At 41.7% G+C, this 27,100-nt stretch overlaps 2 protein-coding genes across 2 annotated transcripts; one reads left to right on the top strand and one right to left on the bottom strand.

Moving 5' to 3' along the window:
* Nucleotides 1-4,185: 4,185 nt before the first annotated feature.
* Nucleotides 4,186-7,343, bottom strand: tmem100a (transmembrane protein 100a). Its single transcript, XM_030736122.1, has 2 exons — nucleotides 7,088-7,343; nucleotides 4,186-5,397 (listed from the first exon to the last, which is right to left on the bottom strand). Exon 2 carries the CDS (start codon nucleotides 5,332-5,334, stop codon nucleotides 4,930-4,932), a length of 405 nt encoding a protein of 134 aa, XP_030591982.1. The 5' UTR covers nucleotides 5,335-5,397; nucleotides 7,088-7,343; the 3' UTR covers nucleotides 4,186-4,929.
* Nucleotides 7,344-8,638: 1,295 nt separating this feature from the next.
* Nucleotides 8,639-14,400, top strand: pctp (phosphatidylcholine transfer protein). The gene is made up of 6 exons (XM_030736113.1): nucleotides 8,639-8,803; nucleotides 9,669-9,786; nucleotides 12,195-12,274; nucleotides 12,375-12,546; nucleotides 12,993-13,060; nucleotides 13,644-14,400. Exons 1-6 carry the CDS (start codon nucleotides 8,675-8,677, stop codon nucleotides 13,716-13,718), a joined length of 642 nt encoding a protein of 213 aa, XP_030591973.1. The 5' UTR covers nucleotides 8,639-8,674; the 3' UTR covers nucleotides 13,719-14,400.
* Nucleotides 14,401-27,100: the final 12,700 nt, after the last annotated feature.

Below are 27,100 nucleotides of genomic sequence, written 5' to 3'. Positions count from 1 at the left end.
AAATACAATAGAGTACAGCAGAATACGTACGTGAACAGAAATTTAGCAAACTTTACTATCAATCTAGACTAAATACAGTTTAATTTGATTTTGTTTCAGGTTTCAAGTGTGCTGTTTTAAATTTTCAGTTTTATTGACTTCTCACAGCATTTTTACATTTTTGTTTCAAATTTTTACAAAGCAAACAATAAAGATCAGACTCATCCATGATGAAAGTAATTCTTCGCTGCAGCCCAATGTGAAACAGTGAAAGAATGACTCCACCTAAACGAACTTCTTTCTTTGTTTATTCCTGTGGGCTCCCAGTGGGCCGTAACCACACTCCTATAGCGGACTCTGTTCTGTGCGTCCTTCTTCAGCTCAGTCCAAAACAGGCCGGCGTCTCGTGTCTCTTGTCTCTTGTCTCTTGTCTCTCTCATCTGGCCTCCTCCGTGTCTGCTTTGGTCTCCCCACTCTGCTCTTTCCCTGTGGATTCCAGGGCTTGTCTTGTGACATTGTCAAAAACGTATATGGGGCTGGATCAGCCACACCAATCCAGCCCCATATCCACTTTTTAATGTCCTGAGTGTTGGGTTACAGGTTGGTATTTGTCCACAGGTCAGGGCTTGGAATTTCCTCGGGCCACCTGATGTTGAGAATGTAGCATAGACACGTGTTGATGGAAGTCTGGAGTTTGTTGGTGATGGTGATAGTCACTCGCCATGTCTCTGAACCATACGGGAGGACTGCCTTTACGCTGGATTGAAGATGCAGATCTTGCGGTGCCTTTTGAGCTCCAGATCGGCTGCAGGGTGTTGAAAGTGAGCCTGACTTTATTGATTCTGCTATGAACATCTTCATCTGCACCACCATCTTTGTTGGCTGCACTTCCCAGGTATATGAAGTGGTCAGTCCCTGGAATGCTTTTTCCCTTCAGTTGCAGTGGGACTTATTGTTGATCTGCATCACCTCCATCACCTCTGTCTTCTCGGCTTCTTCGGAGAGCCGTGTCAACTTGGTCTGAGCATGCTGCATCTGATGGGAAAGGAGACTGAAATCATTGGCAAATTCCAGGTCTTCAAGTTGCTTGGTGAAGGTCCACTGGATGCCTGTGCTGTTGCCATCTGTTGTTCTTCTCATGATCCAATCTATGATGGACAGGAAGATTATTGGCGAGAGCATGTGAAGGGGCAGGTCAATTTCCTGTTGGGAATGACCTGGCAGGTGGAGTCCTCGCACAGCTGCTGAATGATGCTGATGAACTTGAATGGAATCCCACAGTGCTCCATCAGCCTCCAGACGGTCTCCCTGTCTACACTGTCGAAGGCCTTCTCAAAATCCACAAAAGTCATGTATAGGGGAAATTGCCATTTGATAGCCTGCCCTATGATAATCTATAATAACTGTCCTCCCTGTTCAGTTCTCAGTCTCTTGTCTAGGGCCTCCTTCAGTCTCTCCAGGATGAATCTGGTCAGTACCTTGCTGGAGATGGGAAGCAGCATGATTCCCCGCCAGATGCCACACTTGGACAGGTTGCCTTTCTTGGGAAACTTCACTAGATAGCCAAGTTTCCAGTCCACTGGGATATGTTCCTGCTCCCAAATCTTCTTCATTGGGGGCTGCAGCATCTCCACTGTTGCACCAGGATCTGCTTTAAGCGCTTCAGCTGGAATGCCATCTGGACCTGCTTCTTTGCCATTCTACAAGGACTTGATGGCCTCGATGATTTCTGCCTTTGTTGGTGGCCTGGTGTTTACTTCCAGCTGCTCGATAGCTGGGGGAGATGTCAGGTCTTAATGGTGGTCACAGTCGATTCAGGATCTCCTCGAAGTGTTCTGAACACCAACGCCAACAAACCAATCAAGGACAATAGTGGTGAAGTCATCACAAATGTGCCAGAACCTAAATGACCTGCAACAGTAAAATCTTCAGTTTATATTAACATGAGTAAAAGCAATGCAGTTGTACAGTATCAGGCGCCATTTTTTACATAAAGTACTTCAATTCAATTTTATTTTATTTATGTAGCACCCAATCACAACAAACAGTCGCCTCAAGGCACTTTATACTGTAAGGTAAAGACCCTACAACAGTTACAGAGAAAACCCAACAATCAAAACGACCCCCTGTGAGCAGCACTTGGTGACAGTGGGAAGGAAAAACTCCCTTTAACAGGAAGAAACCTCCAGCAGAACCAGGCTCAGGGAGGGGGGGTCATCTGCTGTGACCGGTTGGGGCTGAGGGGAGAGAGACAGGACAAAAGACACACTGTGGAAGAGAGACAGAGATTAATAATAACTAATGATAAACACAGAGCGAGTGAGAAGAGGTGAGTGATGAAGCAGCATCATGGGAAATATCCTAGGCACCACAAGTATATGCTAATATGAGACCTACATTTGCGTGCTTACAGATACATACTCTTATTACTCTCCAATCTCATTGTACATTCTGTATGATGACAATAAAGGCATTCTATTCTATTATAAATTACATAAAACTTCAGAATACTTCATTGACATAGACTGCTGTAAAGATGGTGAACATTTGCTGTGTCACTCGATGTAGACTTTATGACTGTGATCACTCCAGTTGACACAGCTTTCACTGAAAAGACAGAGTTTCTGACAAGAACCTCTGCCTTAAATTTTATTTACTCTCACTTCATTGGGTTATAGAAATAAATCTTGAAATAAAACCAAACCATTTTGTTTTTGTCATTGGATATTTTAACGGGACTTCAGATTTCTTACCAGATGCCATGTACAGTGTGAGGACTCGGGCACACCCATGAACGTCATAAGAGAAAAAAACATTTCCCTGAATTCACAGTGAAACCAAAAGGCTAAATGTTAATAAAATAACTCATCACTTCTCCAACTCATAAACTGTCTCTAAGAAATACAAACACTGACGTCAAACCGCTGAGAGTCACATTTCCTATGACTGTTACAAGCCTGAGGATACATTCACACCAGCTAATCCACTATATGAGTGTAAGGTAACAAGAATCTGGAGTATAGTTTGCTACATCTGCATACATGTTTACAGTAAAACAGTCTTATTGCACACACTTTTAATATCAACATTAAAAGAATTTTAAGTAGAATGTTTATGTTCTGTGTTTCTATAATCATCCCTGTCGTAATGCATTTATTAATATTTTATTTCATTTTCTGGACTCATTTCACTCTCATCTTGTGTGCTATTATTTTACCAATCAGCTTCTTGCTTTGAAAAGCAGGCCCCTGCACACAGACTGTGTATAAATATCCTCTTGCCTAAGAGGTGAAGTCCCTTCAGTATTCATCTTTCTGGCCAGCGGCGGGCAGTTCCGCTGGTTGCAGAAAAACATTTTGTGTTGTAGTCGAAGTACTGTAGAGAACAATAAAATTCACCTACTGCTATTTGTGACCTTACTGAACATTTTACTAATGAGTTTGTGGTTTCAGTTGCTGGTTCAATCACATCTGCCCCTAAACTGTCATGTCCAGAGATGCCATGTGATGACACTGTGGCTACTTCAACCCAGAAACTGTATTCAAAAGATGCACACTGATTTTACACTGAATGTGCCCCAGGGGGCAGTGGAATAAGCAGACCAGGCTCTGTCTAAAGGTAGACCAAAATCTCATCTCACTATTCAGTATTACTAATGATGTATTAACACATCGCTTAGCATTTGATCCATGCTAACAATATCCTGGTGATCTGGGTTAATGGCTGGCTTTAAATACCGTGAATTTTGCTAAAGCTTAAAGTTTGGGGCCAGGCCTAGCAGCATAATTTGAGTTACTGGACTACTTGAACACAGTCTTACAAATATACAGCATGTCTTGCTGTGTGGAAAATACTAGAAGTTTGTGGTCCAGTTTTACCGAGTGAAATTGACTGCACTCCACCCTCTGGTCTAAATGTGGTCACTCATGGCTCCAAACCCCCCCCCCCCCCCCCCCCCCCCAACATGGTGGCTAAAACACTAATGCTGGGGCTTTGAAATGAGTTCAAAATGTCAAACAAACAGGTGACATCACAGTGGTGACCCCTCCATCTTTTATATACAGTCTGTGATTTCAATACACTGACGTGGATATGAGATCGTTTTCTCACATCACCCCTGTGAAAACAAAACAATACTGAATTCAGCCTCTCCAAATGTGACACTAACAACATGCTTGAGAAATAATTATTTTATTAAAGGTCATGATGATGTGATAGCAGTTGATACATGCAAACGGTTACATTAAAACAAAACATATGCTAGTTTAATTTTAGACAATAAGGGCTATAGACAAAAATGTTCCACACCTCCATAATAAAGTACTGCTGGATGCATCTTTACATGAATTTCTTAAGAAATGCAATTTATTACACAATATGATGAACATGTAGGATCAAAGTGCTTTAAGAGGATACATATTCAAAGTTAAATAGTCCTTCTCTGCCACTACAATGTACCATACTTCAATAACAGGTAATTTCTTACCATTTCCTGTAAGATGAGACTTTCTAAACAGATATGTGCAAGTTGAAGCCTAGTAGATGAGGCGTGAATCATTGTTCTGGACTTTCCAGTTTCCATCTTCTTTCCCGACTTTTCCAAACCACAATTCTTCCCACTGCAATCAAAGCCACCACATCCAACAGCAGATTAATGGGAGACTTCCTCTACGCCACTCCGCACAGTGGTAATTCATCTTAATTGTGATACATTCCTTCTGGCGGCATTCCCAGCTTGCCAGATGCTCCACGTCTGTTTGACAAATAAATCCCTTACAATGTCTTCAAAGCTTTGAATTCTGGGCCTTGAGAGTCAGAGCTTTTACAGGTCGGAAACTGAAGACACATTCTGGACAGCATCTGCTGTCAGCTGGTTCTTCATCAAACCGTGTCGAGATCAGGCCTTCTCAGACTCAGAAAACTTGGAGATGTGTCCTTCAAACTGCCGGGTCAGCTGAAAATGCTCCTCTGGTTTGCAACCAAGGCGGTTTGGCTCTCCCGCCGCCTCTCCTTCTTCCTCTCCAGCCGCACCTTCCAACAGACGGCGCTGGACGCTAAAAGGAAAAGTCCGGCAGAGAGGAGCACCAGGCCAAAATAAGAGATGGTGGATCCGTGCGAGTTAAAGCTGTAAGCCACTGCGGTGACCACGATGCCCGCAATGAGCACCACCACTCCAAACGGGATGGTGCAACGATAGCAGGAGAGCTCTGCCCCGCCGGTGGCTGCAGTCAGCTGGACTTCATTAACCAGGGGGATGTTTACTGCAGTCATGGCGGCAGCAGGGTGCTCAGCATTGTTGGCCTTCTCTGGTGTCGCTGGTGTTCTCATGGCCTCCTTATTAGCGTCTTCTGGCATCTCAGGATCCAGTCTTCTCTTCCTCTTTATGGATCTTTCCCCCTGTGTTCAGGATCTCTCAGTCTGTGGAGAAACAAGCAGTGAAAGTGCTCAAACCTGTTGCTCAACACTGTAAACAGCAAAAGCTCCTCTGGCACATGCTTTTTATTATAATTCAACACATTTCACAATTCACCACCCCTTCCCCAACCACCACATGCTGCTTTAATAAACCCACGTAACCTCTTTGCACAATCCCAGCCGCCTCCTGACCCAGTCAGAGGAGAGTGACGCCGGACCGCTCAGCCCAGCACGAGCTGAGACATTCCCTGGAGAGTGCAGGATATGACATTACAAACTGCTCCGTGAAATGCAAGGAGCTTCGAAATCACAAGCAGTTTCACAAGTGCTCATTCTTCCTCCCCGCTCACATCTGCTGCATGGAAAGCTGAGTCACAGTAAATGGGTAGCAAAGTGCAGCTTGTACTTTATGATTCCAGATGTTTAAAATGGAAATTACTTCATCTTTTTTACTGAATGAGAAGAATTACATCCAGGGTCACGTCTTCTGTTTTTGGAAGTATTAAACTGACTGATTCATACTTTTTAAAAACTTTTTTTCAAAATAATTCAGAAGCTGCATTATATTACCATCAGAACTACTTCACAACAGTGTGGAGACCCTTTTGGTTTAACCGGCTAATGGCAATATTTTACATTAATAAACACAGATGAGAAGGTCCCATTATTCCCCTGTTTTTTTTTTTCAGGTACACAGCTCTATCAAGGTGAAAAAGAAAAAACCATGTTAATATATCATCTATATCATATTATCTATATAATCCATGTATATGAAAATCTTTAGATTATCCAAAAATAATGAAACAAAACAACCAGAGGAGGTAGCACTGATCTGTGACATAAACACTTTGGTAACTGCGGCAGGTTTGTATTTTTTCCCCCTCACAAAGAAGCTTCAAATTTGGCTTATTTAAAAAAAAATCAAATTAGAAAAACTGTTACTGATTTATTCGCTGTAGAAACAGTGTAACTATAACCAGTATTTTCTCCCACTATTTAATATTTAAAAAATCAGTTATTTTCTTGATTAACTGATAAACGAATTGTCTGGTCTTCAAAGTGAAATATTGTATAAGGATCTCCTGAGACTCAAAACAACACACACACACAGACATTTATATATTATAAATATAGGTGTGTGTGTGTTTCTGATTTAGAGGATATTTTGTTACAAATGTGTCCATTTTCAGTTTATTAGTATATAAAGTTGCTGTAAATTGGCTAATCTATTATTCATACACAGCTGCAATGATAATGACCACCATCAGGACAGACTGAAGAAATTAAGTGTAGTTTGTGGCTCTGGAGCATTTAAAGAAGGGAGGATATTAGAAGGGGTGGAGGCTGCAAGCTGTGAAGCCACAGGACTGTAAAAGAGCAAGAAAACGAGAAGAGTTTAATTCTCTGAACTAGTTCTTTGCAGGCATGTTTGTGTTAAGCATTAAAGTTTGTGTGTTGGTGACGGTAACTAAAAATGTGGATTTAAAAAGTTTAAACAAATCCTTTAAATTTTAGCCAATAACTAACAGCTCCAGCTCAGCTACAGAAAGAAGCAGCAATGAGAGACAGAGCGTCTGGCTGCAGCTGGTACAGGCTGCGCAGGTCACCCACATCACTGTTTGATGCCTTTTTTTGCTGTTTTAGTGCATTTAGTCTCTTTTACTTGGGAAAAAGAAGAAGAAAGCTTCGTTACCTCACAGCCGTTGTCCATGTGGCAAAGTTTGCAAAGTGTCCCTCTGCTGCAGTGAAACTTGTCTACAAGCAAACCCGCTGATGAATAATTTACTGATCTATTTAAAGGTGAATGTTATTTTTTTCTCTCTCTCGCTCAGTGTTGAAGCTCACAGCAGTCTCTCCGGGCTGGACTCTGACTCCCATTCATGAGAACTGGCGCACCGTAGAGTCTTCAGGTTTAGAGCTGTGAGCCGCACTGCCATCCTCATTCAAGGAGGAACGCTTCAAGTATCGCTGACTGCAGAGCGACGCTCCAAACGATCCACTATCCGGCGCCGTGTTTCAAAATAAAACGCGCATAGCTGTGCGCATTAACTGCGATGATAATTCGTTGCGGTTAATTGGCTGCCTTTATTTTGAAGTCCGAATGATTGTATCCGTTACTGTTTTTTTTTTAATTAATTTTATTTTAAGTTAATTTCTGATCATGTTTAATTTACTGGCTTTGTTAGTTTATCAGCTAAAAAAGTGCACAGTGTGTAAGTCACGCAATATGGAAATGTACAATTTTTTAAAAGCATTTAAAAATTTTAACAACTTGTTATTCAAATTGCATCTATTAATTCTTAAGGCACTGCTGTGTGAGCCTTTTCAGAAGGAGTCTGTACTTCGTCACACTACAATAAAGAGAAATATTTGCACACCGCTGTATAATCTTTTATTTGGATGATGGTTTGACTGATCTGACATCAGATTGGTCTGTATGTGGCCTACGAGCCAAAGAGGTCTGACACCCCTGCATTAAACACTACCTCACATCTTTATAGATTTAAATACTGATCTTTTCACTCTGCAGCATTTATCCGGCAGCTGCTGCAGCTTTATTTATCAGGAGTTCACATCTCTATATTAACCTATCATAAAATAATAATAAATAATCATAATTATGGTAAATGACTGGAGTTTGTCACATCGTGACCCCCTTGAAGTCAAGCCTAATACAGATTTCAAAGCACATGCTGCACTGAAAATGTTTGCATAAATGTTTCTGGCTGGTTCCGGTATTTTGTGAGCCTTATATGCACTGAAAGCAAATACTCTTAAAAGAAATAAGTACAACTGCAGTATCAAAACGGAGAGTTCCCCCTGTTCGTTTCTTTTAAATAAAAGCAGTATGAAATCTATATTAACCAATTTTATACTGTAATTAAAATTTTACTGCAGCAGTGGTTTGAAATTTGGGTTTTTTCACTACACAATTATTGCGGCCAGAAAATTCACAATAATATCTATGGAGCTCTTTTTTTTATTGCTGTGATTCAAATTCATCTTCAGCTTTATTAAATTTGACTTTTTTTCTTTATTGTTCTATGATAAATAACTCCAAATACAACTGTGGATAGGTCAGATCTGTACAAAACATACTGTGCATATGCATGATATCCATACATCCCATCCCAGACTAACAGAGTAAGGAAATGCAGCAGTGTGTGTGCGCCCATCGTCGCGTCTTTTATTTTGAATGCTGTGAGCGGAAGTGCGCTGTGTGCGTGCGTGTGCCTCAGGCTGCAGGTTGGCCGGTGCGCCCACGGGGGGAGCGTCCATCATGCCGCTGCAGTTCACGGATGAGGAGTTCCAGAGTGCGTGGAAGGAGCTGGACGAGCCGCAGCTGGAGGGAGGATGGGAGCTTTTCGTGGAGACGACGGAAGTCAAAATCTACCGGCTCTATGACAAGGTAGGAAATCGTTATTAAACTGCTGCTTCTGCAGCAGTAAAGCCGAACAGGACCGACTGCATGAACGAGTTTGAACGGGATGTGGTGAGCCTGAAGTATCGGAGTTGCATTTCTACTCATTCTCTGTAAAACGCTGAGCCGTTGTCACTTTTAGTACAATTCACTTATTAGCAAATAAGATGAGCAGCAGTGACGTCCTAGCGGCCAGCGTGGGGGGAAAGCCGGAAACCGAGCAGCAGTGTGTTTTTCTTGACTCACAAACTTGCTGCACCAGTCCAACCAAACTCCATTCGGATATGCGTCAGTTTAAAGGTGCCTTGCCTTGGGGGTGCACGGGCACACCTCGACGAACCTTATTTAAGAATGTATGCCACTGGAAGGATCCAGCCTTCAAGTGGGCATACGCCTGACGTCTGGATTCATTTACAAGGATGTGAGCAGAAGTCCGGTTTAATAACGTTGAACTAAAGTGTAAAACCTCACCTAGAGAAATGTTTTGAGGTTATGTGTGAACTGTAACCTGTTGGGTGACATTAGTGAAATGATTCTTTAGACAACTTATAAATCAGATGTTTCAATTCATGCTATACTTAGAATGAACCAACACATTTTTGAGAATGGAGTTTGGTATGACTTTCCCCCTTGAAACACATAAATGCACTTCATCTATTGTTTTAGGTTTATTACATAAAATATTAAAAATCCAGTGTTTCATTGTATCCAGTCCAACGCACTTCCTCACTGGGCGTGAGAAATGCAGACTGGCTCTAATCAAAGTGGTGCGGTCAGGGATTAGTGGCGTACTGTGGGTGTGGCATCATGTTGCCTGCAGTTGGAAGAAAGAACTTTCATGTGCTGTTTGCAGGAAACTGGACTTTATGAGTACAAAGTCTATGGTGTGCTCACCACCTGCACTCCAGAGCTGTGTGCAGATGTCTACATGGACTTGAATTATCGAAAAAACTGGGATGGATATGTGAAAGGTAAAAAAAAAAAATAAATCAGTAAGGCAGGGTTCACGTTTACTGTCTTTCTTTCATCTGTGTGTTTTCTCGGATCTTTTAGTCTTCATTAAATGCTTTAAAATAATTTTTACCCCCCCCCCCCCCCCCCCCCCCCCCCCCCCCCCCCCCATACTTATTTTCATGCACATCTTCAGTACCCAGCAGGTAACATGCTGTAGCTTTAGTCTGTAGTCACATAGCTGAAAGAAAAATCCGGATGTTTGTCCTCAGTTAAGTAGCTTTTCCTGTGTTTTCTGTGGTGATGGCCTTTTGATGGAACCCCTTACATCCCCATAATATGCAGATATCAGAGTTTTATTTCCTCTTCCTCTTAAGGTGGTTGTGTTTACACTTTTGTCAGTCATTTCAGCACTTAAAAAACCCACTTCACAACCCACTGGCAGCTGGGTTGGTGATTTGGGTGTTTAATATAAACACAGATTACACATAAAGGGAGAAAAAAAACCCCCTAAACATAATGATCAGTGAGCAGGATGGGAAAACCATAAAGATAAACCATGGTGTTAAAAAAACCATAGTGTTGCAAAGAGTCTTATACAGTGGTGTGAAAAAGTGTTTGCCCCCTGCCTCATTTCCTGTTTTTTTGCATGTTTGTCACACTTAAGTGTTTCGGAACATCAAACCAATTTAAACAATAGTCAAGGACAACACAAGTAAACACAAAATGCAAGTTGTAAATGAAGGTGTTTATTAGTAAAGGTGAAAAAAAATCCAAACCATCATGGCCCTGTGTGAAAAAGTGATTGCCCCCTAAACCTAATAACTGGTTGGGCCACCCTTAGCAGCTACAACTGCAACCAAGCGTCTGCGATAACTTGCAATGAGGCTTTTACAGCGTTCTGGAGGAATTTTGGCCCACTCATCTTTGCAGAATTGTCCTAATTCAGTTACATTAGAGAGTTTTCGAGCATGAACAGCCTTTTTAAGGTCATACCACAACATCTCAATAGGATTCAGGTCAGGACTTTGGCTAGGCCACTCCAAAGTCTTCATTTTGTTTTTCTTCAGCCATTCAGTGGTGGACTTGCTGGTGTGTTTAGGATCATTGTCCTGCTGCAGAACCCAAGTATGTTTAAGCTTGAGTACACGAACAGATGGTCTGACATTCTCCCTCAGGATCTCTTGGTAGACAGCAGAATTCATTGTTCCATTTATCACAGCAAGTCTTCCAGGTCCTGACGCAGCAAAACAGCCCCAGACCATCACACTACCACTACCATATTTTACTGTTGGTATAATGTTCTTTTTCTGAAATGCAGTGTTCCTTTTACGCCAGATGTAATGGGACACACACCTTCCAAAGAGTTCCACTTTTGTCTCATCGGTCCACAGAATGTTGTCCCAAAAGTCTTGGGGATCATCAAGATGCGTTTTGGAAAATTGAGACGAGCTTTAATGTTCTTTTTGCTCAGCAGTGGTTTTCTTCTTGGAACTCTGCCATGCAGGCCATTTTTGCTCAGTCTTTTTCTGATGGTGGAGGCATGAACGCTGACCTTAACTGAGGCAACTGAGGCCTGCAGTTCTTTGGACGTTGTTGTGGGGTCTTTTGTGACCTCTTGGATGAGTCGTCGCTGCGCCCTTGGGGTAATTTTGGGCAGCCGGCCACTCCTGGGAAGGTTCACCACTGTTCCATGTCTTCGCCATTTGTGGATAATGGCTCTCACTGTGGTTCACTGGATTCCCAAAGCTTTGGAAATGGCTTTATAACCCTTTCCAGACTGATAGATCTCAATTACTTTCTTTCTCAATTGCTCCTGAATTTCTTTGGATCTCGGCATGATGTGTAGCTTTCAAGGATCTTCTGGTGGACCTTACTGTGTCAGGCAGCTCCTATTTAAGTGATGTCTTGATTGGGAACAGGTGTGGCAATAATCAGGCCTAGGTGTGGCTAGGGAAATTGAACTCAGGTGTGAAAAACCACAGTTATAGTATGTTTTAACAAGGGGGGCAATCACTTTTTCACACAGGGCCATGATGGTTTGGATTTTTTTTCACCTTTACTAATAAACACCTTCATTTACAACTTGCATTTTGTGTTTACTTGTGTTGTCCTTGACTATTGTTTAAATTGGTTTGATGTTCCGAAACACTTAAGTGTGACAAACATGCAAAAAAACAGAAAATGAGGCAGGGGGCAAACACTTTTTCACACCACTGTATAAAGATGAAGTGGTTGTTGCAGTACTTCAACTGTATTCCTTGAAAATTTCCCTTTCCTTGCCCCCTTTTTTCCCCATAGGAGATGAAAATAGTAATGTAGAGTATTTTAGGGAGTTCTTCACTTCTTAAAGTACTTCGTGTATCACAGCTGATATTTAGATGCTTTTTTAGCCTGTTGAATGATTAAAATGATTTTTCTTACTCAGAGCTGTACGAGAAAGACTTTGATGGACAGTCAGCCATCTACTGGGAGGTGAAATACCCGTTCCCTCTGTCAAACAGAGACGTATCCTTCTGATCCACAGCGATGCGTTCAGTTCTCGTAGAGCTGAAAAGAGGTAAGAATGCTTCTGTCAGCATGTGTTCCCTAACAGTGTAAACTTCAGTATGTTTATGTGAGGGAGCGAAGAGACCTGGATGTGAATGGCAGGAAGATCTGGGTGATCCTTGCCAGAAGCTCCCCGGAGACGCCGTGTGCAGAAAAGGGCGGCGTGCTGCGGGTCAAAGACTACAACCAGAGTGTCGCCCTGGAGAGCGATGGAGCCGGCGGAACTAAACGTAACACATAATAAAAGAATATAACGATATACCACCAAATATATATGTGAATACATTTGCAGTGGAACCTAAACAAATAGCTAATTTGATAACTACCCTGCTTTATCATCTCTTTTACTGTAAATGGGGCCATAATTTACTAGAGGAACATAATGAGTTGATAAATAAAACTTGAAACTAGTGATTGAGACTATAAACACATCACAGAAGAGTGTACCGAAGTTATAAATCAGGTGAGAAGTAGGCTTATTTTCTCATAGATTTCTATGCAATTATTCCTCGTTTTAACAAGAAGTGTTGCCCCCTGCTGGCCATTAGAAAAAATGCAGGTTTTAAAAAGTTTATTAGGGTCAAATTTCAGAATGGGAGGCTGTCATATACAATCCTGTCATATACAATCATGGTTGCAGCCATTGCATAAAGATTGAACTGTGCTTGTGTTTCAGTTTTCATGAATTACTTCGACAATCCTGGCGGAAATATTCCGACCTGGCTGGTGAACTGGGCAGCAAAGGTGAGTGTACTTGTGTTTGTGCCAGCATTTTACTGCAGTACAGGGAAACAGTGCAAGCTAAACACATTTGGGAGTTTACATGAAAAATAAACTCTCTGAACTAGATAATCCCCATTAAGCCCAAAGAGCACTGAACAGTTACAAATGGGTCACACGCGAAAACAAATCCTCACTGGGATAAATAAATTGGAAGCCAGTCTTTTAGAAAAGGCGACAAAACATCTGTGCATTACTCATCATCTTTTTAAATATATTCTGATTTATTAGTTACTTGTTTAAAGGAGCATTCACAGTCTTGAAGGGCTGAAGGCATCAGTTTGCATCAGCACAGCCCCCTGAAATGTACATGTGTTCGTAGTTTGTAGCTGACCTGCTTAAACAGATCTGTGATGAGCGCGTTCACTCACAGGCCCATGAGAGCTCCGTCCCTCTGCCTGCCTCACGCTTTCCCATCGTTATGGTTTGCAGATGTTGTTGCAGCCTGACGTCAATACTTGCCACTCCTAGGTGGGTCTTCTTGGCACACGTGTCGGTGACGCTCACTGATAGAGATGCTCTCTCTGTGTGTTTGTGTTTCAAACAGAAAGGGGTTCCAGGTTTCATAACAGACATGAAGAAGGCCTGCAGAGACTACAACAGCTACTGCCAGAAGAAATGAGTGCAGCTGATGGGAAAGTGGCTCATGCTAGAGGGCTTTGGTTGGTTTTTACTTTGGTTTTAGTTCTGGGAATCTTTTTTTTTTAATTGTATAATTAAATTGAAATTGCATCTACGGGATGAATGTGGCTTTCTGTGGGCTGCTACTTGTTTCTGTAGCATGCTGCTGACTCAGGCATGACGTGCATGGCCGGCCACACTGATTAAATGACTGGAGTGAATCAATTCAGCTCCATTGTGCTGTGTTAGTCAATACTGTATTGTCTTGTTTGTGCAATCTCCATATGTTCCAGTCCCTTCAGGATTAAGGAGCTGCCATGGGATATTTTTTTAATTAAATGTTTGTATAGAGTTAAAAACTCATTTACAGTAAATATGACAGATGCATTATGTATTTGGATTTGTTGTAGGTTTGAACACACTGGAATCTCTTAATTTTCTATTTCAAACCACTGCAGTCACGTAGTTTAGTGAAAATGAAAACACTTCTAAAGGTTTCAGGGGTTCATTTTTGGGCTGGTGGATTTTAATCATGGATACAATATTTTCTCAGATATTGTATAGATTCAGTACCTCAGTGTTCTGTGGATGCAGGTGAATGTGGTTTTATCTGGTCATAAAAAGCCTATTACTGTGTAATATTGCTGTTATTGATGGAAATAAACTTTGATTTCAAATTGTAACTGCAGTTGTTCAATTTTTCACACACAAAAAACAAATCTTTGTTAAATGAGCAAAACTACTGTACTCTTAGCAATTTGGTAACTGTGATGTTAAAAATGGTGTTGTGCAATTGTAAATTCCTAAAGGTAAAATTGGGTATCCGTTATTCACCTGCAGGTATAACTCTGTTTGCTCCTGCGTGAATTTGTGAGGAAGCAGAACCCTTCACAGTTAATAACACACTTGATACATTTTGCTTGTTTAATCACCGCAATTAACAGCTGCCTTTATTAGCCCTTTATTTACCGGCCCGCCAGCACGTGAACTTCAAAAGTGCCGTCGTTCGCGGACTTCTGGCAGCAATTACCGTAATAACCCTGTGTTGTGTGTGACGCGCAATTCCTCAGCTTTCAGAAACCATTTGAATTTTTCCGATGGGACAAACGGTTGCGGAATTACGGTAATTCAAACTGCGTTTGATCAGACGTCTCAGCGGTGATACGCTCGGCGCACTGGCACGCGCACAGGTGGTTCAGCTTCAGGTGTGCTGAACGGATGGGGGCGCTGCTGGTGACGGGAAGTTGAAAGAAAATGTACCACATTCGCTAACTAAAGCGTAGGCCTGACGAACTGTTCAGGTGTACCCTACCTCAACCCCAAAGGATACGCGGAAGAAAATTGATGGATGATAGGAATTAATCTCTTATGTCCGGGAAGTGTGCTAGCTAAATATTATCACCGCGAAGCCTCCACCTGTGCCCTCTCAACAGCTCCTGGTGAGTTTTTTTTTTTTTTTCTCCTGTATTTGACAACAGTTACAGAAGAAAAACCTACACAGGAAAATGTATTTTGTGTATAAGCTAATGGGCTTTGAAAGTGTTAGAGTTTTCTCTCCCTAATTTAAGATGTCCAACAGGTGCCTGCTGCTAATTACAGCCACACAGGCCCTCCACTTTGGCCTTAACATATAAAAATGTATGCAGCCTTAGATTGACTCGGGCACATATTTTTTCAGCCTGAAAACATTTGTGAACAGGACGTCTCAGGTCATGTAACTTTAGATATTGCAGCCCAGACTTCATTGGCTGGAGCATAAATACCCGATGAGCTTTACAAAACCCCAAAATGCTGTTTGAAAGGAAATCTTTATCCTTTTCACGCAGGTTTGAAACAACAGACCAAAAACATGTTTTATCTCCTTTTTTTTTGATAAACTATCATGCAACATGCATGCAAAGATCCAGCAGATATGAACAGGCCTCTGAGCTTTGAAGCATGTTTGCAGTCTTTTCAGATTTCGTTATTGTGCTTGAAGTTTAAACCTGATTTAAATCAAAATATGTTGTTAATGCCCTTCAGTGAAACATTAAAAAAAAAAAAAAAAAAAAAAAAAATATATATATATATATAATATAGGTGACCTGCAGAAATGTGAGCAGAGACGTGGCTACTTTGTTTCTCTTCCTGTGATGGTGTTTTCTCCACAACTAAGGGATTATAGGAGCAGACGGTCAGATCCTGAGGAGCCTGGTGTCTAACTGTTGTTTGTGTGATTGCTGCAGCTGTATGATAAGCCAGAAATGCTATGATGAGTGTGAAACATTAACCAGGCCACAGCTAACGGTATGACGCAGAAGTATTAGTGATCCAAACAAACCTGCACAGAGGCCCCTGAAGCTCTCATGCACATGGAGACCTTTGGAGGTGTCCAGTGGTGTACAGCAGAAGGATGCTGGCTGTGGACTTTTTGAATCTTGAGAGTTTGGGGGTGGGATCTCCCTAGATATTGCTTGTCACAGATAGCACAGTGGTGGACACAGTGCGCAGTGAAGCACTACCCAGGGAAAGGGAAGGAAATTAAAAAATAAAAACAGTATTGGAAAGGAAAGGTCTTAAGGCTTCAGCTGGACCAGGGATGTCAGCAGCTCTTAGATCCAGTGCGTCATCTGTCATCTGAAGTTGGCTAATGCTAACACGGTGCCAAGCAAGCTCAGAGGCACTTGGAAGCCAAACATGCCTTGTGAGAAAATCTTGGCCTGCTTTAAAAGAGTAAACCAGAGGCAGCCAGAGTGTTTGATCGTGCGTCTGATAAGGCAGTGGGGGCAAGGTGTACACCTGTGAGGCAACATGTTAGCCACCAGTGATTTACATTCTCACAGGAACTTTGGGGATATCCGGTGGTGTATAGCAGTGGGATGCTGGTAGTGGATCTCTTTGGTCTTGGGTTTTTTAGATACGCTCATGTCCCAAATGGTGTGCCATGTCCAGGTGTGTCATGGGACATTTTATGACAGCCATACTCTATTACTGGAATATATCTGCATAACAAAAATTACTCATTTAATGTATCAAAAAAAAAAAAAATCCTTGAGAGCTATGATTGTAACACGTCAAGAGCCCTTGCTCAGCGCGAGGAGGCTAATAAGCAAGAAAGCTGGTCATTTTCTCAAGTGGTGCAAAAGAGATGTAACCGCCAGTGCTGATGAAGTACTAGCTAAAGACAACCGAGACAGGAAATTAAAAAAAAAAGAAGGAACTTACAGTAGACAGTATTGGAAAGATATTTGTCTAAAGGATTCAGCTGGACCAGGAATGTCAAGCTCTAATCTCTAATGCGTCATCTGTCATCTGAAGTTGGCTAATGCTAACATGGTGCCAAGCAAGCTGAAGAAACACTTGGAAGCCAAACATGCCTTCTGAGAAAATCTTGGCCTGCTTTAAAAGAATTAACAGGAGGCAACAAGAGTGTTAGTTGGATTTTGTCTGATAAGGCACTGGAAGTAAGGTGCATGCCTGTGGAGGCAGAGAATAATACAGTAATGTCACTGCTGCAAAATAAAAACTGCAACCGTCGCATGTTTGCTACCTGTCTACAGCTGTCGTCTTAGGTGCTGCAGAGAAGTGGGAATTTGAGATGACTGGGTATTTTAGTTTGCACTGGGCCACATCTCAGTCCATGGAAACAATGCAAGTGTGCTTAGTCTCCAGCAGTATTAAGGTGGTAGGTACGTGTCAATGTAAGATTCACATACATGCCAAGACCAAGTGTTTCCCAGCACAAAACACATTGCAACAAGATGATTAATGTCATTCACATCACCTGTCAGTGTTGTTAGTGTTGCAACTATATGTGCATGTTAAAACATCTCTTCCTAAAACTCTTGAGTGTTAATCTGCTGCTGTAACAACACCCACTCTTCCTAAGAGGCTTACTGTACCACAGGATTTTGGGAATGTAGCCCAAACCAGGAAAACAGGCCTGCACTGATAGAGTTTGGACTAAATTTATATTAATAAAAAAAAAACAGGCCTTATTATACAAAGCCTTTTTGATTTTCATCCTCAAGCATTAGAGCACTTTTTCAACCATTTCATTTATAGTAGAATAAATACAACTAATGACTAACAAATAATTTCAGACATCTTTTTATTACGTGTATCCCACCGGTTCTTCACACGGCTCAATAAATCTTCATGCTTCAATCTTAGTAGATGTGTTGTTGGGGACTTGAAGTGCGGTGCAGAGTTTGACATCAGGTCTCCAAACTTCAACTATCATGAGTGCCAAATGCTGACTTTAGCTTTGCCTAATTGTAACTTTTACCCTAGAATCAAGTCTAAGCCCTCAAACAGGCCTTCTAAGGGCTATGAAAAAATGAGATGTTCTAACTTCTGTAAAATGTAACCACTCCAATTTTTTTTTTCTGGGTTGCACATCACCATCGCTTCCTCCTCATGTGCCATCATAGCCTGGTTGTACCTAACAGTGTGGTTTTGCCCTAAGTGGTGAAACAGTTTTCTTTCATATTTTTACAAAGTACTGCACTTTGTTGGAGCTTTTTGAAGTAGTTTCCCTTTTTTGCTACTAAATCACCATCGGTGGCTGACGGCTGCTCTCACTAGTGTGGGTGAGCTTTTCTTGAAAACTGTAACCCACAATCTGCCGGTTCCACACAGCCACATACGTGTATCCCTGCAGCTGTCTTCATCGAACAACAGCAGCTTCGATTGCCTATGTGTAATGTGTTGAGGGGACATTTGTAATTTGCAGCTAAAAGAAAACTCTCCATAAACAGGCTAATTAAGAGTAAAGTACTATTTTTATAACTGAATTATCTAACTCTTGTCTCCCAGTAATCCCGTACGTAGAACTGCAGTTTATGATTAGTGCCCAATCTGACAATTATATAAGTCTGCGGTCTGTTTAGTTATTAAACAGATGTTCAAAACCTAAAAACAATGATGCAAAATGGACAAAGCAGCAAACAGTCACATATGAGCAGATCTTATTCAGTCTTTTTGCTTCATGAAACACTCAGATAATCTGATACGTCAACACTTCTTGTAGATTCTTATGTGGCTTTGAATAGGAAGAGAAAACTCAAATTCCAAATCTATAATTCATATTCACTATAAAGGAATACAATGCGGTATTTATTTATTTCCATATCCAGCATCTGTCAGTGTCATATACAGTATAAGCCCTCTTTGTGCTGCCTCGGAGGACTTCAGTGGAAACGATGTATTACAGGGTCATTTCCTTGTTGCCCCTATAATCCACCTGAGTGCCCCTCCACCACAGAGTTAAAAGTGAAACCAGACCGGGGACCTTTGTATCCCTATGGTCTGAAACGCCTTCCCACCCCTGCCCTGTTTTTTTTCTTTTTCTTTTTCTTTTTTCTGTGCTGATGAGGCGTGAAACTGAAGTGTTGGCCCAGATGTTTCCTGATGGAAGAAGATGGTTGTAGTTTCCTATGAGGTCAGAGTGCTGCTGGTGATGCAGTGATGGTTTTAATGGACTTTTGTTGTATTCGCCCCCTTTTCTTTTATTCTGTTTCTGTGATCTTGCTTAAATAGCAATCAGATATAAAACAACATTCAACTGTAACAGTCCACTCCTACACTAGCATTTCTATGAATAGAAACAGATCCGTCCGTCCGTCTGTGGCCTCTTGACTCTTGCCTGGGCCCAAGTCCTGGGGACAGCAGTCTAAGCAGAATGCGGATCACGTTCTTCTTGGCACCTCATTCAGCTCATCTGGGGGACACGAGGCATTCCCAAGCCAGCCGAGAGATTTAATCTCTCCGGTGTGTCCCAGGCCTGCTCTAGTGCCTCCTCTAAGTAGGACATGCCTAGAACACCTCACCTTGGAAGCACTCAGGAGACATCCTAGTCAGATGCCTGAACCACCTCAATTAGCTTCTTTCACACTACTAAGAGTACTGGCTCTGAGTCCCTCCTCAATGACCAGACTTCTCACCCTATCTCTAAGGGAGAGCCCAGCGACCTTTCGAAGGAAGCTCATTCCCACTAATTGTATCTGCAATATCATTCTTTTGGCCACTACCCAGAGTTTGTGGCCATCGGATGAGGATAGGAGTGTAGATCGGCTGGTAAATCAGTTTCAGCTCAGACCGGACAGCGTCCACGTCACTGCAGATGCGGCAGCAATCCATCAATCTCCCGCTCCACTTTCTCCTCACTTATGAACAAAACCTCGAGATACTTGAGCTCCTCCACTTGGGGCAGGAGCTCGTCCCTGATCCGGAGTGGGTACATAACCCTTTTCCAGCTGAAAACCACAGCCTCAGAGTGACGATTCTCATTCCCACATTTACAGAACAACCCAGTACGAGCTGGAGGTCACCGTTTTACTTTTAATAACAACCAACACTCCTGGATTTTTCTGGTTATTTTACCTTCTATAGGCTGCAGTTGCACATTAATATTGTAGCATACTGAAAAAGCTGTTAGATCAGGAAAGCTGCACTCCAGTGACTGAGGCTGGACTAATGACGATCCTTGTGATGGATTTATCAAAGCGTAGATTTACATTTTCTGAAAACAGAAAGCTGTGGAGCAAAGAGCTGCTGTCTTCCACTCTCTGCTCTGCCTGGTGGCTTCACACAAATCCAAAGCAAGATGATGATGAGAAGATTCCCTTTGAGGTCCACATATTGAGTTCCACATTACTACTAGAAGTAGTGGAGTTACACTGAGGCGACATCACTCCAAGCATTCAGTCTTCTTTGAGGTCATATGAAAATTTTAAAGTTGAGTAGATATCACTTCAAAACAGACACATTAAACTGGAGACATTAAGTAGATTTTGTAAGCCAAAAATTACCAAATAAAAATAAGTTGTCTTTATATTGTTTTTACATAAAAATAAGTAGTTTATAGTAATATATTTAGTGTATTTCACACATTTGCATTTCATATATGCTAAAAAAAAATACTATGGTTACTATGGTGTTTGAACTGCTTGCTTTTTCATTCAGTACTGAGTACATTTGCATCAGATGGTCACTGTGTGACACGTTAGGCCCATCTTTGATGTGTTTACTCCATCTGCTGGTGAAATATGCACCCGGACTGAAGTCTTGCCTCTGTGGCCCGATGAGAGCTGTGTGCCTTTTATCACAGGAGCAGGCTGAAGGTACAGTGTTTGTTTTTAGGTTAAATATACTATGGAAAAGAATGGCCTCTATTAGAAGGGTACATGGATTCTTTTAAATATTAGCATAAAAATAAAGCACTTAAAATAGTTCAAATATCAAAGAATTTGCAGTTAGAAAGAGGGCATGTTGTTTAAAAAAAATAAAAAATATATTCTTTATACTGGATCATACACGAAGGTACACCAAGAGATCCTGTGTGACCACAATATGAAGATACGAATGCAGTACGAAGACGCGATCTGTGGTGTTGTTTAGGTGTAAAGTGTGCAGTATACATTTTCTAGTGTTCCTGACCGTTGCATTAGTCTAAAATCTGAACTGTCAGAGCGGCATCATCGGGGCAAATGTTGACCTTCATTTCAGTTTCTGATGTTAACCGACTGGTGATGAGATCCAGTTTCATCTCCTCGTCCAGTTGTTTGGGAAAAATGGTGGGAGCGGGGACAAAAATCAGACGCTTAATGCAACATTTTATCCCCTGGAATGTCTTGGTTGAATAATATTCAGTCCTGGAGTTTTTCCACTGCCAGTCACTCACAAATGGAAGACAAATATATTTCTTGGCTGGCCATTGTGTTTCAGAGTGAGGTTCTTTTGATTCCTAATATACTGGGCTAATTAGCTTAAGAACGTGATATAGTCTTTCTGCTGGGCTGCTGCTGCCCGTTAACGTCAGCTCAGATTTCCCAGGTGCCTCGCTGTCTGCCAGAGGTAACAAAATAATGGCTGCGCTTGGAAGCCTGTTTTTCACTGTTTTTTTCTTAGTGATTTTTAATAGATTACTATTAGAGATATTGGTTACCCAAGGGATGCCTCGATCCTGAATAGACAGTTTTTGTGGGGTTTTTTTCTCTCTTTTTCTATGCTCTCCTCTACAAATCCTCTATATTTGAGTGGAAGGCTTCATTATGCATGCAGATTCAGGAAAGCTCAGTGTGAGCACATTTACTGAGTCAGAGCTGGAGATGCCAGTTTGAGTGCGTGAATGTGTTCATTTTCCAATCACAAAATTGAAGAACATCCTGTTGTCTGGATGCTAATTCCTGGTAGATATACGTCACTTTTTTGTGATCAGGTTTTTGTCTTTAAGTAAACATGAACATGCAACAAGTAAAATGAAGTGAAGTATGAAGTACAGGTCCAGAACGAGGCACGAGAAAGAAAGAGAAGGATGAGCAGCCTAAGAGCAAAAGCTGTGAGGTGGGTGCTCTCAGAACAGTCGAGATTTAAGATCCTCTGTGACTCGTGTCCAAAGTTTAACTGTGTCTGTGGGCAGTTCAAGATGAGCAGCATCAGTGAACACGAGCAGCCACTGCTGTCGAGTAAGCGAGTACTGACGTTTCAACCTTGTGGTAACCAGCATGTTTCTGGGCCTCATGCAGGTGCAGTTGGTGAAAATTATTTAAAACTAGAGTGCATACCTCGCCCACCTCAATTCTGATACTACACTACCAAAATGTAATCAGTTCTTTGCAGCACCACCACCACCAACTCCAGAAACTTTAATTTAAGTCTGTTCATAATTCTGCAGACAGATTTTCCAAAAACTGAGCACTCTAGGACATTCCCATATCATGTGTGTAAAAATCATGCCTAAAGGGCAAAGCATACAGTTTGGGTCAGCCTCAAGCTTCACGCTGTGAAGTCTTTGTGGAGTCATATATGATGGTAATGACATGTCCTGTAGCCAGGTGCATTTGTCCAGATTTTTCTGTGATAATTGTTAAAGGGACACTTCACTTCAAAATCTAATTTACATTTATCCATCTATTTTTTCAGATATCTATTTCCTCCTGAATATAATGGGACTACATGCTGCTCAGTGTGCGCTCCTCAAAGTGCCAAAACCCCACAAAACACAGCAGCAGTGTCTCTGTGGAAATGCTGATCTTATTACTCAGAATGCACAAACCTTAAATTCTTTATTTCTGTGTTTGCCAACTATCTTACTTGGTGGAAGGAAGTGTGTATCCACCTGTGATGAGAGACCCGGGGTCATGACAGCATGACGAGATTTAAGGTGATGATGTTCCACACTTAGCTCGTTCTTCTTTTGGTTGGTTGGGTGATATAGTTTATTAGACTGCAGGGACTGCTATTAGACACGAAAACCCTATTTGACTGTTTTTTGATGGCTGTAGTGGTGTTTGTTTGCATGTTTCTTTTATATGTGTTGTCTATTTGTAGTGGAATGTCTCACAATACCAAGATTTACATTCATAAGGTAGCAAGCTACATGTTCTTCTATTTTTGGTCTTTGACAGTCTAGGTGTATTACTGCCACCTTCTGGTGATAAGCATGCAATACATACTGCCAGTGGCTTGTAAAGGGGAGAAAGTACTTTTGTATGCAGAGAAAAATTTGCATTTGAATTTGAATTTTTACATTTTTTTGTTTTTTTTAATTTATAACCTCATGAGCATTTGAAAATTCTAAAATTGTGACAGTCCCTGATGGGGCCGGGTAGCAAAACCAGACTTTAACCTGTTGTACTTGAACTGTGTATATTAGAAATAGTACAAAAGCTGTCAGACATGGCCTAATATTGGAGAGGTGCATGTTTGTATATAGTTAATTCTGCATACTGAAATTTTAAGGGACGGGATGATTTGCAAGTTTTTGTACTTTGTACTTTTCCAAGATTGTCTTAGGGTTGGCAGCATGGTGGGGTGGTGGTTTGCACTGTTGCCTCACAGTTAGAAGGTCTGAGTTTGAATCCACCTTGGCCTGGGACCTTTCTGTGTGGAGTTTGCATCTTCTCCCAGTTTTCTTCAGGTACTCCGGTTTCCTCCCACAGTCCGAAGACATGCAGTTACTGGGGTTAGGTTAATTGGTGATTCTAAATTGCCCATAGGTGTGAATGGTTGTCTGTCTTTCTGTGTTAGCCCTGCGACAGGTTGGCAACCTGTACAGAGTGTACCCTGCCTCTCGCCCTATGGCAGCTGGGATAGGCTCCAGACACAGATGGATGGATGTTTTAGGGTTTTAGACTGAATGCATTTGTGACAAAGTTTACCCTCTGGGTTCCTGTATCAGTAAAGTTGTTTTTACACATGAATTCAGGAGCAACTCCTCATTGCTGTAAGGAGTTTTCCTTACAGCAATGAGAGAATCCACTTCAGACATATTCTCACGATCAGTGTGGTTCAGACGAGGGTGCTGCCTGGACAGGAGGACACATGACACTTGATCTGCTCTGTTCTCACACAGGCACCACAGACATTAACACGGACTCTGCGAGGTGTCCAGGTGACGTCCTGAAAAGTTCAGGACTGCATGTGTGAAATTGGTTTTCACCTACAAGATTTTGAACTTTAGGGTTACGGGGGGGGGAAGGTTTTAATGGCTCAGTTCTTCAACCTCCCTCCCCATTACTGCCCCTAAAACAGAGAGAAAGTAACATACTGTAGAGCGTGTCTATACATAAATACTGGTTGTAATAAACGGTTACCTTTCCAAATGGAAACGTCGGACGGATATCTGTTGATGATGCTCTGTTGGTGTACGTTCTGCCCGAGGCCACACAGCTTGTGTAACAGTTTTGCTGCAGTCAATATTTGTAATTGTAGCACAGCTGTATTTCTCCTGCCACTTTTCAGTCGAGCAAATCAAACCCTGAACGTTTCGAGGTAATTCTACCTCTGAATAATAATTCATCAAACTGTCCCGAGCTTAAGTGCATATTCAGATGACTGCTTTGCTATAAAAGAAGGAGTTGTCCCGAGGGGGTGCAATTTAGACATGATCCATGTGCGCATTTAGGAAACTACTCGAAGGTCATGAAGTAAATGAGCAAAGAGCTGCATTACTGTAGTGATACCCAGCTGTTTAGACTCTTAAAACATTTCAATTCATTTTGGGTGATTGAAGCACTTTAAGCTTTGTTTGTTTTCCCAAAGAGTTGATATTTGCCTCAAAGTTTTTAACTCTTTACAAACGTGAGAAAATTGCTACTTCTGATCTGGATACAAGGCTTTGGGTATTTATACTGTATGTTTGGATCAGGGTCACTATAAAGATAATGTAACATGTCTGCAGTTAATTCTCACCAACACTGTAGTTTTTTTGGGTCTTTACTAAAAACTTATGTTAACTGGTCAGCTGTAACTTCAAAGCCTCTGGAATCATGCCAGTTGCCTTTTTTCCCCCCCTTTGAAGCCAGGCGTGAACATATGTGGATGAGAAGTTGGAATGCTAAATTATTCCATAACACTATCGGGCATGGTTAGGAATCTGCATCCATAGTCTGCAGAGGCGCATCACCGAGACACAGTGCTTAAGGAATTATCAAAATTAACTGCACATCATGTTAATTGTTTGATAATTGCATTAAAAATGTTCTAGAAAACATCAAAACCACAAAAACATAGTTGATAGTTCTGTTCAGTCACTCCGGTTAGCTGACAGCTAGTTTTCAAATTGCATACACTGGTCACTCAAAGCAGCCACGGCCCCTAATAATGGTTTAACTTTAAGCCTTAATGAAATTTTAACAGGTAAATTATAAATAAAAGAGGGGTGGGGATTGTATAAGATGACTGTGGAGATTTTCTTGGAGTTTTGGAGCTCCAAGTTGGCCACAGGAGGAACTGCAGTTTTTAGCACTTCTGCATTGGTTTTGCCTTTTTCGACTTAGGCCATCAGACAGCCAGTGTTGATTTTTATCTGCCAGTGATGTGAATGCTGTCGACCTGTTTCACCGAAATTCCAACAGTGTAGCTGTGTCTTTGAGACTCTTCACTCTGGAAATGTTTTTAAAAAAGCCTTCGGATATGAAAAATGATGAGAAAAACTAAGCTCAGTGGCTCAGGGTGGTGGTTTCAGACCAAAGTGGGGCCTTTCTGTGTGGAGTTCTCCCCATCCATGTGTGGGTTTCCTCTGGGAGCTCTGGTTTCTCCTGCCATCGCCGGTTCCAGCTATGTTAATGCTGCCTGTGACGATCCAGGACGTTCATTTCCTGGTTTAATAAAGGTTTTTTAAAATGCGGGTAACATTTGTACTGTGTGTCTAAGTGTGTTTCATTTCATTTTCAGGCATTTTTAAGCCCTAACTCTGCATTTATTTCCCCTGCAGGTTGTAAACTCGCTTGCTCGTGGTGACGTGTGTTTCTCAAAGAATGTGCTTCTTGGTAAAAGTCTGTGTTTCTTATCATGAAAGCGAGCGAGCAGCAGTAACTGATTGTGGTTGTGAGTGACATGGAGATACACCCTGCAGTCAAGACGACCCCCTCTTTACTGTACACTTACAGTGAAAGCAGTTCTAAATTTAAAAGACTTGCCCTGACTAGTATGGATTTGATTGCATAACATTAATGCTCGTGGGCCACGGTGCATTTTTTTTTGTGTGTGTGTGTGTGTGTATTCATTAAAAATAATTGTGTTTTCTACTGAGCAGACCACAGACTGGCACCTCCTCTGAGCTGCAGCTCCTCTCTCAGCCAACACAAGCCGTGCATACCAAGGAGAGACTACTTGTGTTTACCTCTCCTTACAGCACAGACCAATGGTAGATGGAGGGTCCTCTCCTTTTTCTACTGTGGTTTCTGGCAGCCAACAACAGATTCCTTCATGTCTATCACTGCAATCAGCAGGCCAGACCTGCAGTCAGCCAAGCAGCTTGAAACAAAGCAGCATGAACGGCTGAACGTAAAGTAGGTGAAGCGTTTCTTTTTGGATACTGAGAGGAAGAATCTGCTTTCTCTCAGCTGTGTCAGTTTTCCACTCTTCATCAGGCGACTCTTCTGTTCGGTGATAGCGCGTCATGCGCCGCTTCCTCCTCACAAGAGAACTTAAATGTGTTTTAATGCCGTTTCTGTCTTATCTGTGGCATTTGGCCACAGACAGACTTTTCAGTCTCATTCTTCCAGAAATGTGCACCTCAAATTATGTCATTACCCCCAAACCGTGTACGCGCTGATATGCTAAACATGTTATTTAAATGGCAGAAGATGTAAAGCATCCAGAAAATGAGGGTGTTGGTTAAAAAAATGAATGTAATGCAGAGACACGTCTACTGCGGAATGATAAATGCCGTAATTTCTGTTGGTACCATCTAAGTGCTTTTCTTGGAACAGTGCATTACCTTCAGTGATTATTTGGTTTACAGCAGATCGTACTAACACCACTCATGGAACGACAGACCTGCAGTAACACGGTGGCTGTGATTACATGCACGCGTTTTATTATTCTGATTGTGGCTCATGGAGTGCGATTGATTACCGGCTGCAGCGATCATGAACATGCATGTGAGCTTAACTG

Source organism: Archocentrus centrarchus, chromosome 8 (assembly GCF_007364275.1).
Source record: "Archocentrus centrarchus isolate MPI-CPG fArcCen1 chromosome 8, fArcCen1, whole genome shotgun sequence".
NCBI classification, from domain to species: domain Eukaryota; kingdom Metazoa; phylum Chordata; class Actinopteri; order Cichliformes; family Cichlidae; genus Archocentrus; species Archocentrus centrarchus.
This window is presented reverse-complemented; position numbering and strand designations above follow the sequence as displayed.

Coding starts and splice junctions, on each gene's coding strand:
- tmem100a (XM_030736122.1), bottom strand. CDS start 5,334: ATGCCAGAAGACGCTAATAAGGAGGCCATGAGAACACCAGCGACACCA.
- pctp (XM_030736113.1), top strand. CDS start 8,675: ATGCCGCTGCAGTTCACGGATGAGGAGTTCCAGAGTGCGTGGAAGGAG. Junction 8,804..9,668: donor TCTACCGGCTCTATGACAAG/GTAGGAAATCGT, acceptor TGCTGTTTGCAG/GAAACTGGACTTTATGAGTA. Junction 12,547..12,992: donor TGGAGCCGGCGGAACTAAAC/GTAACACATAAT, acceptor CTTGTGTTTCAG/TTTTCATGAATTACTTCGAC.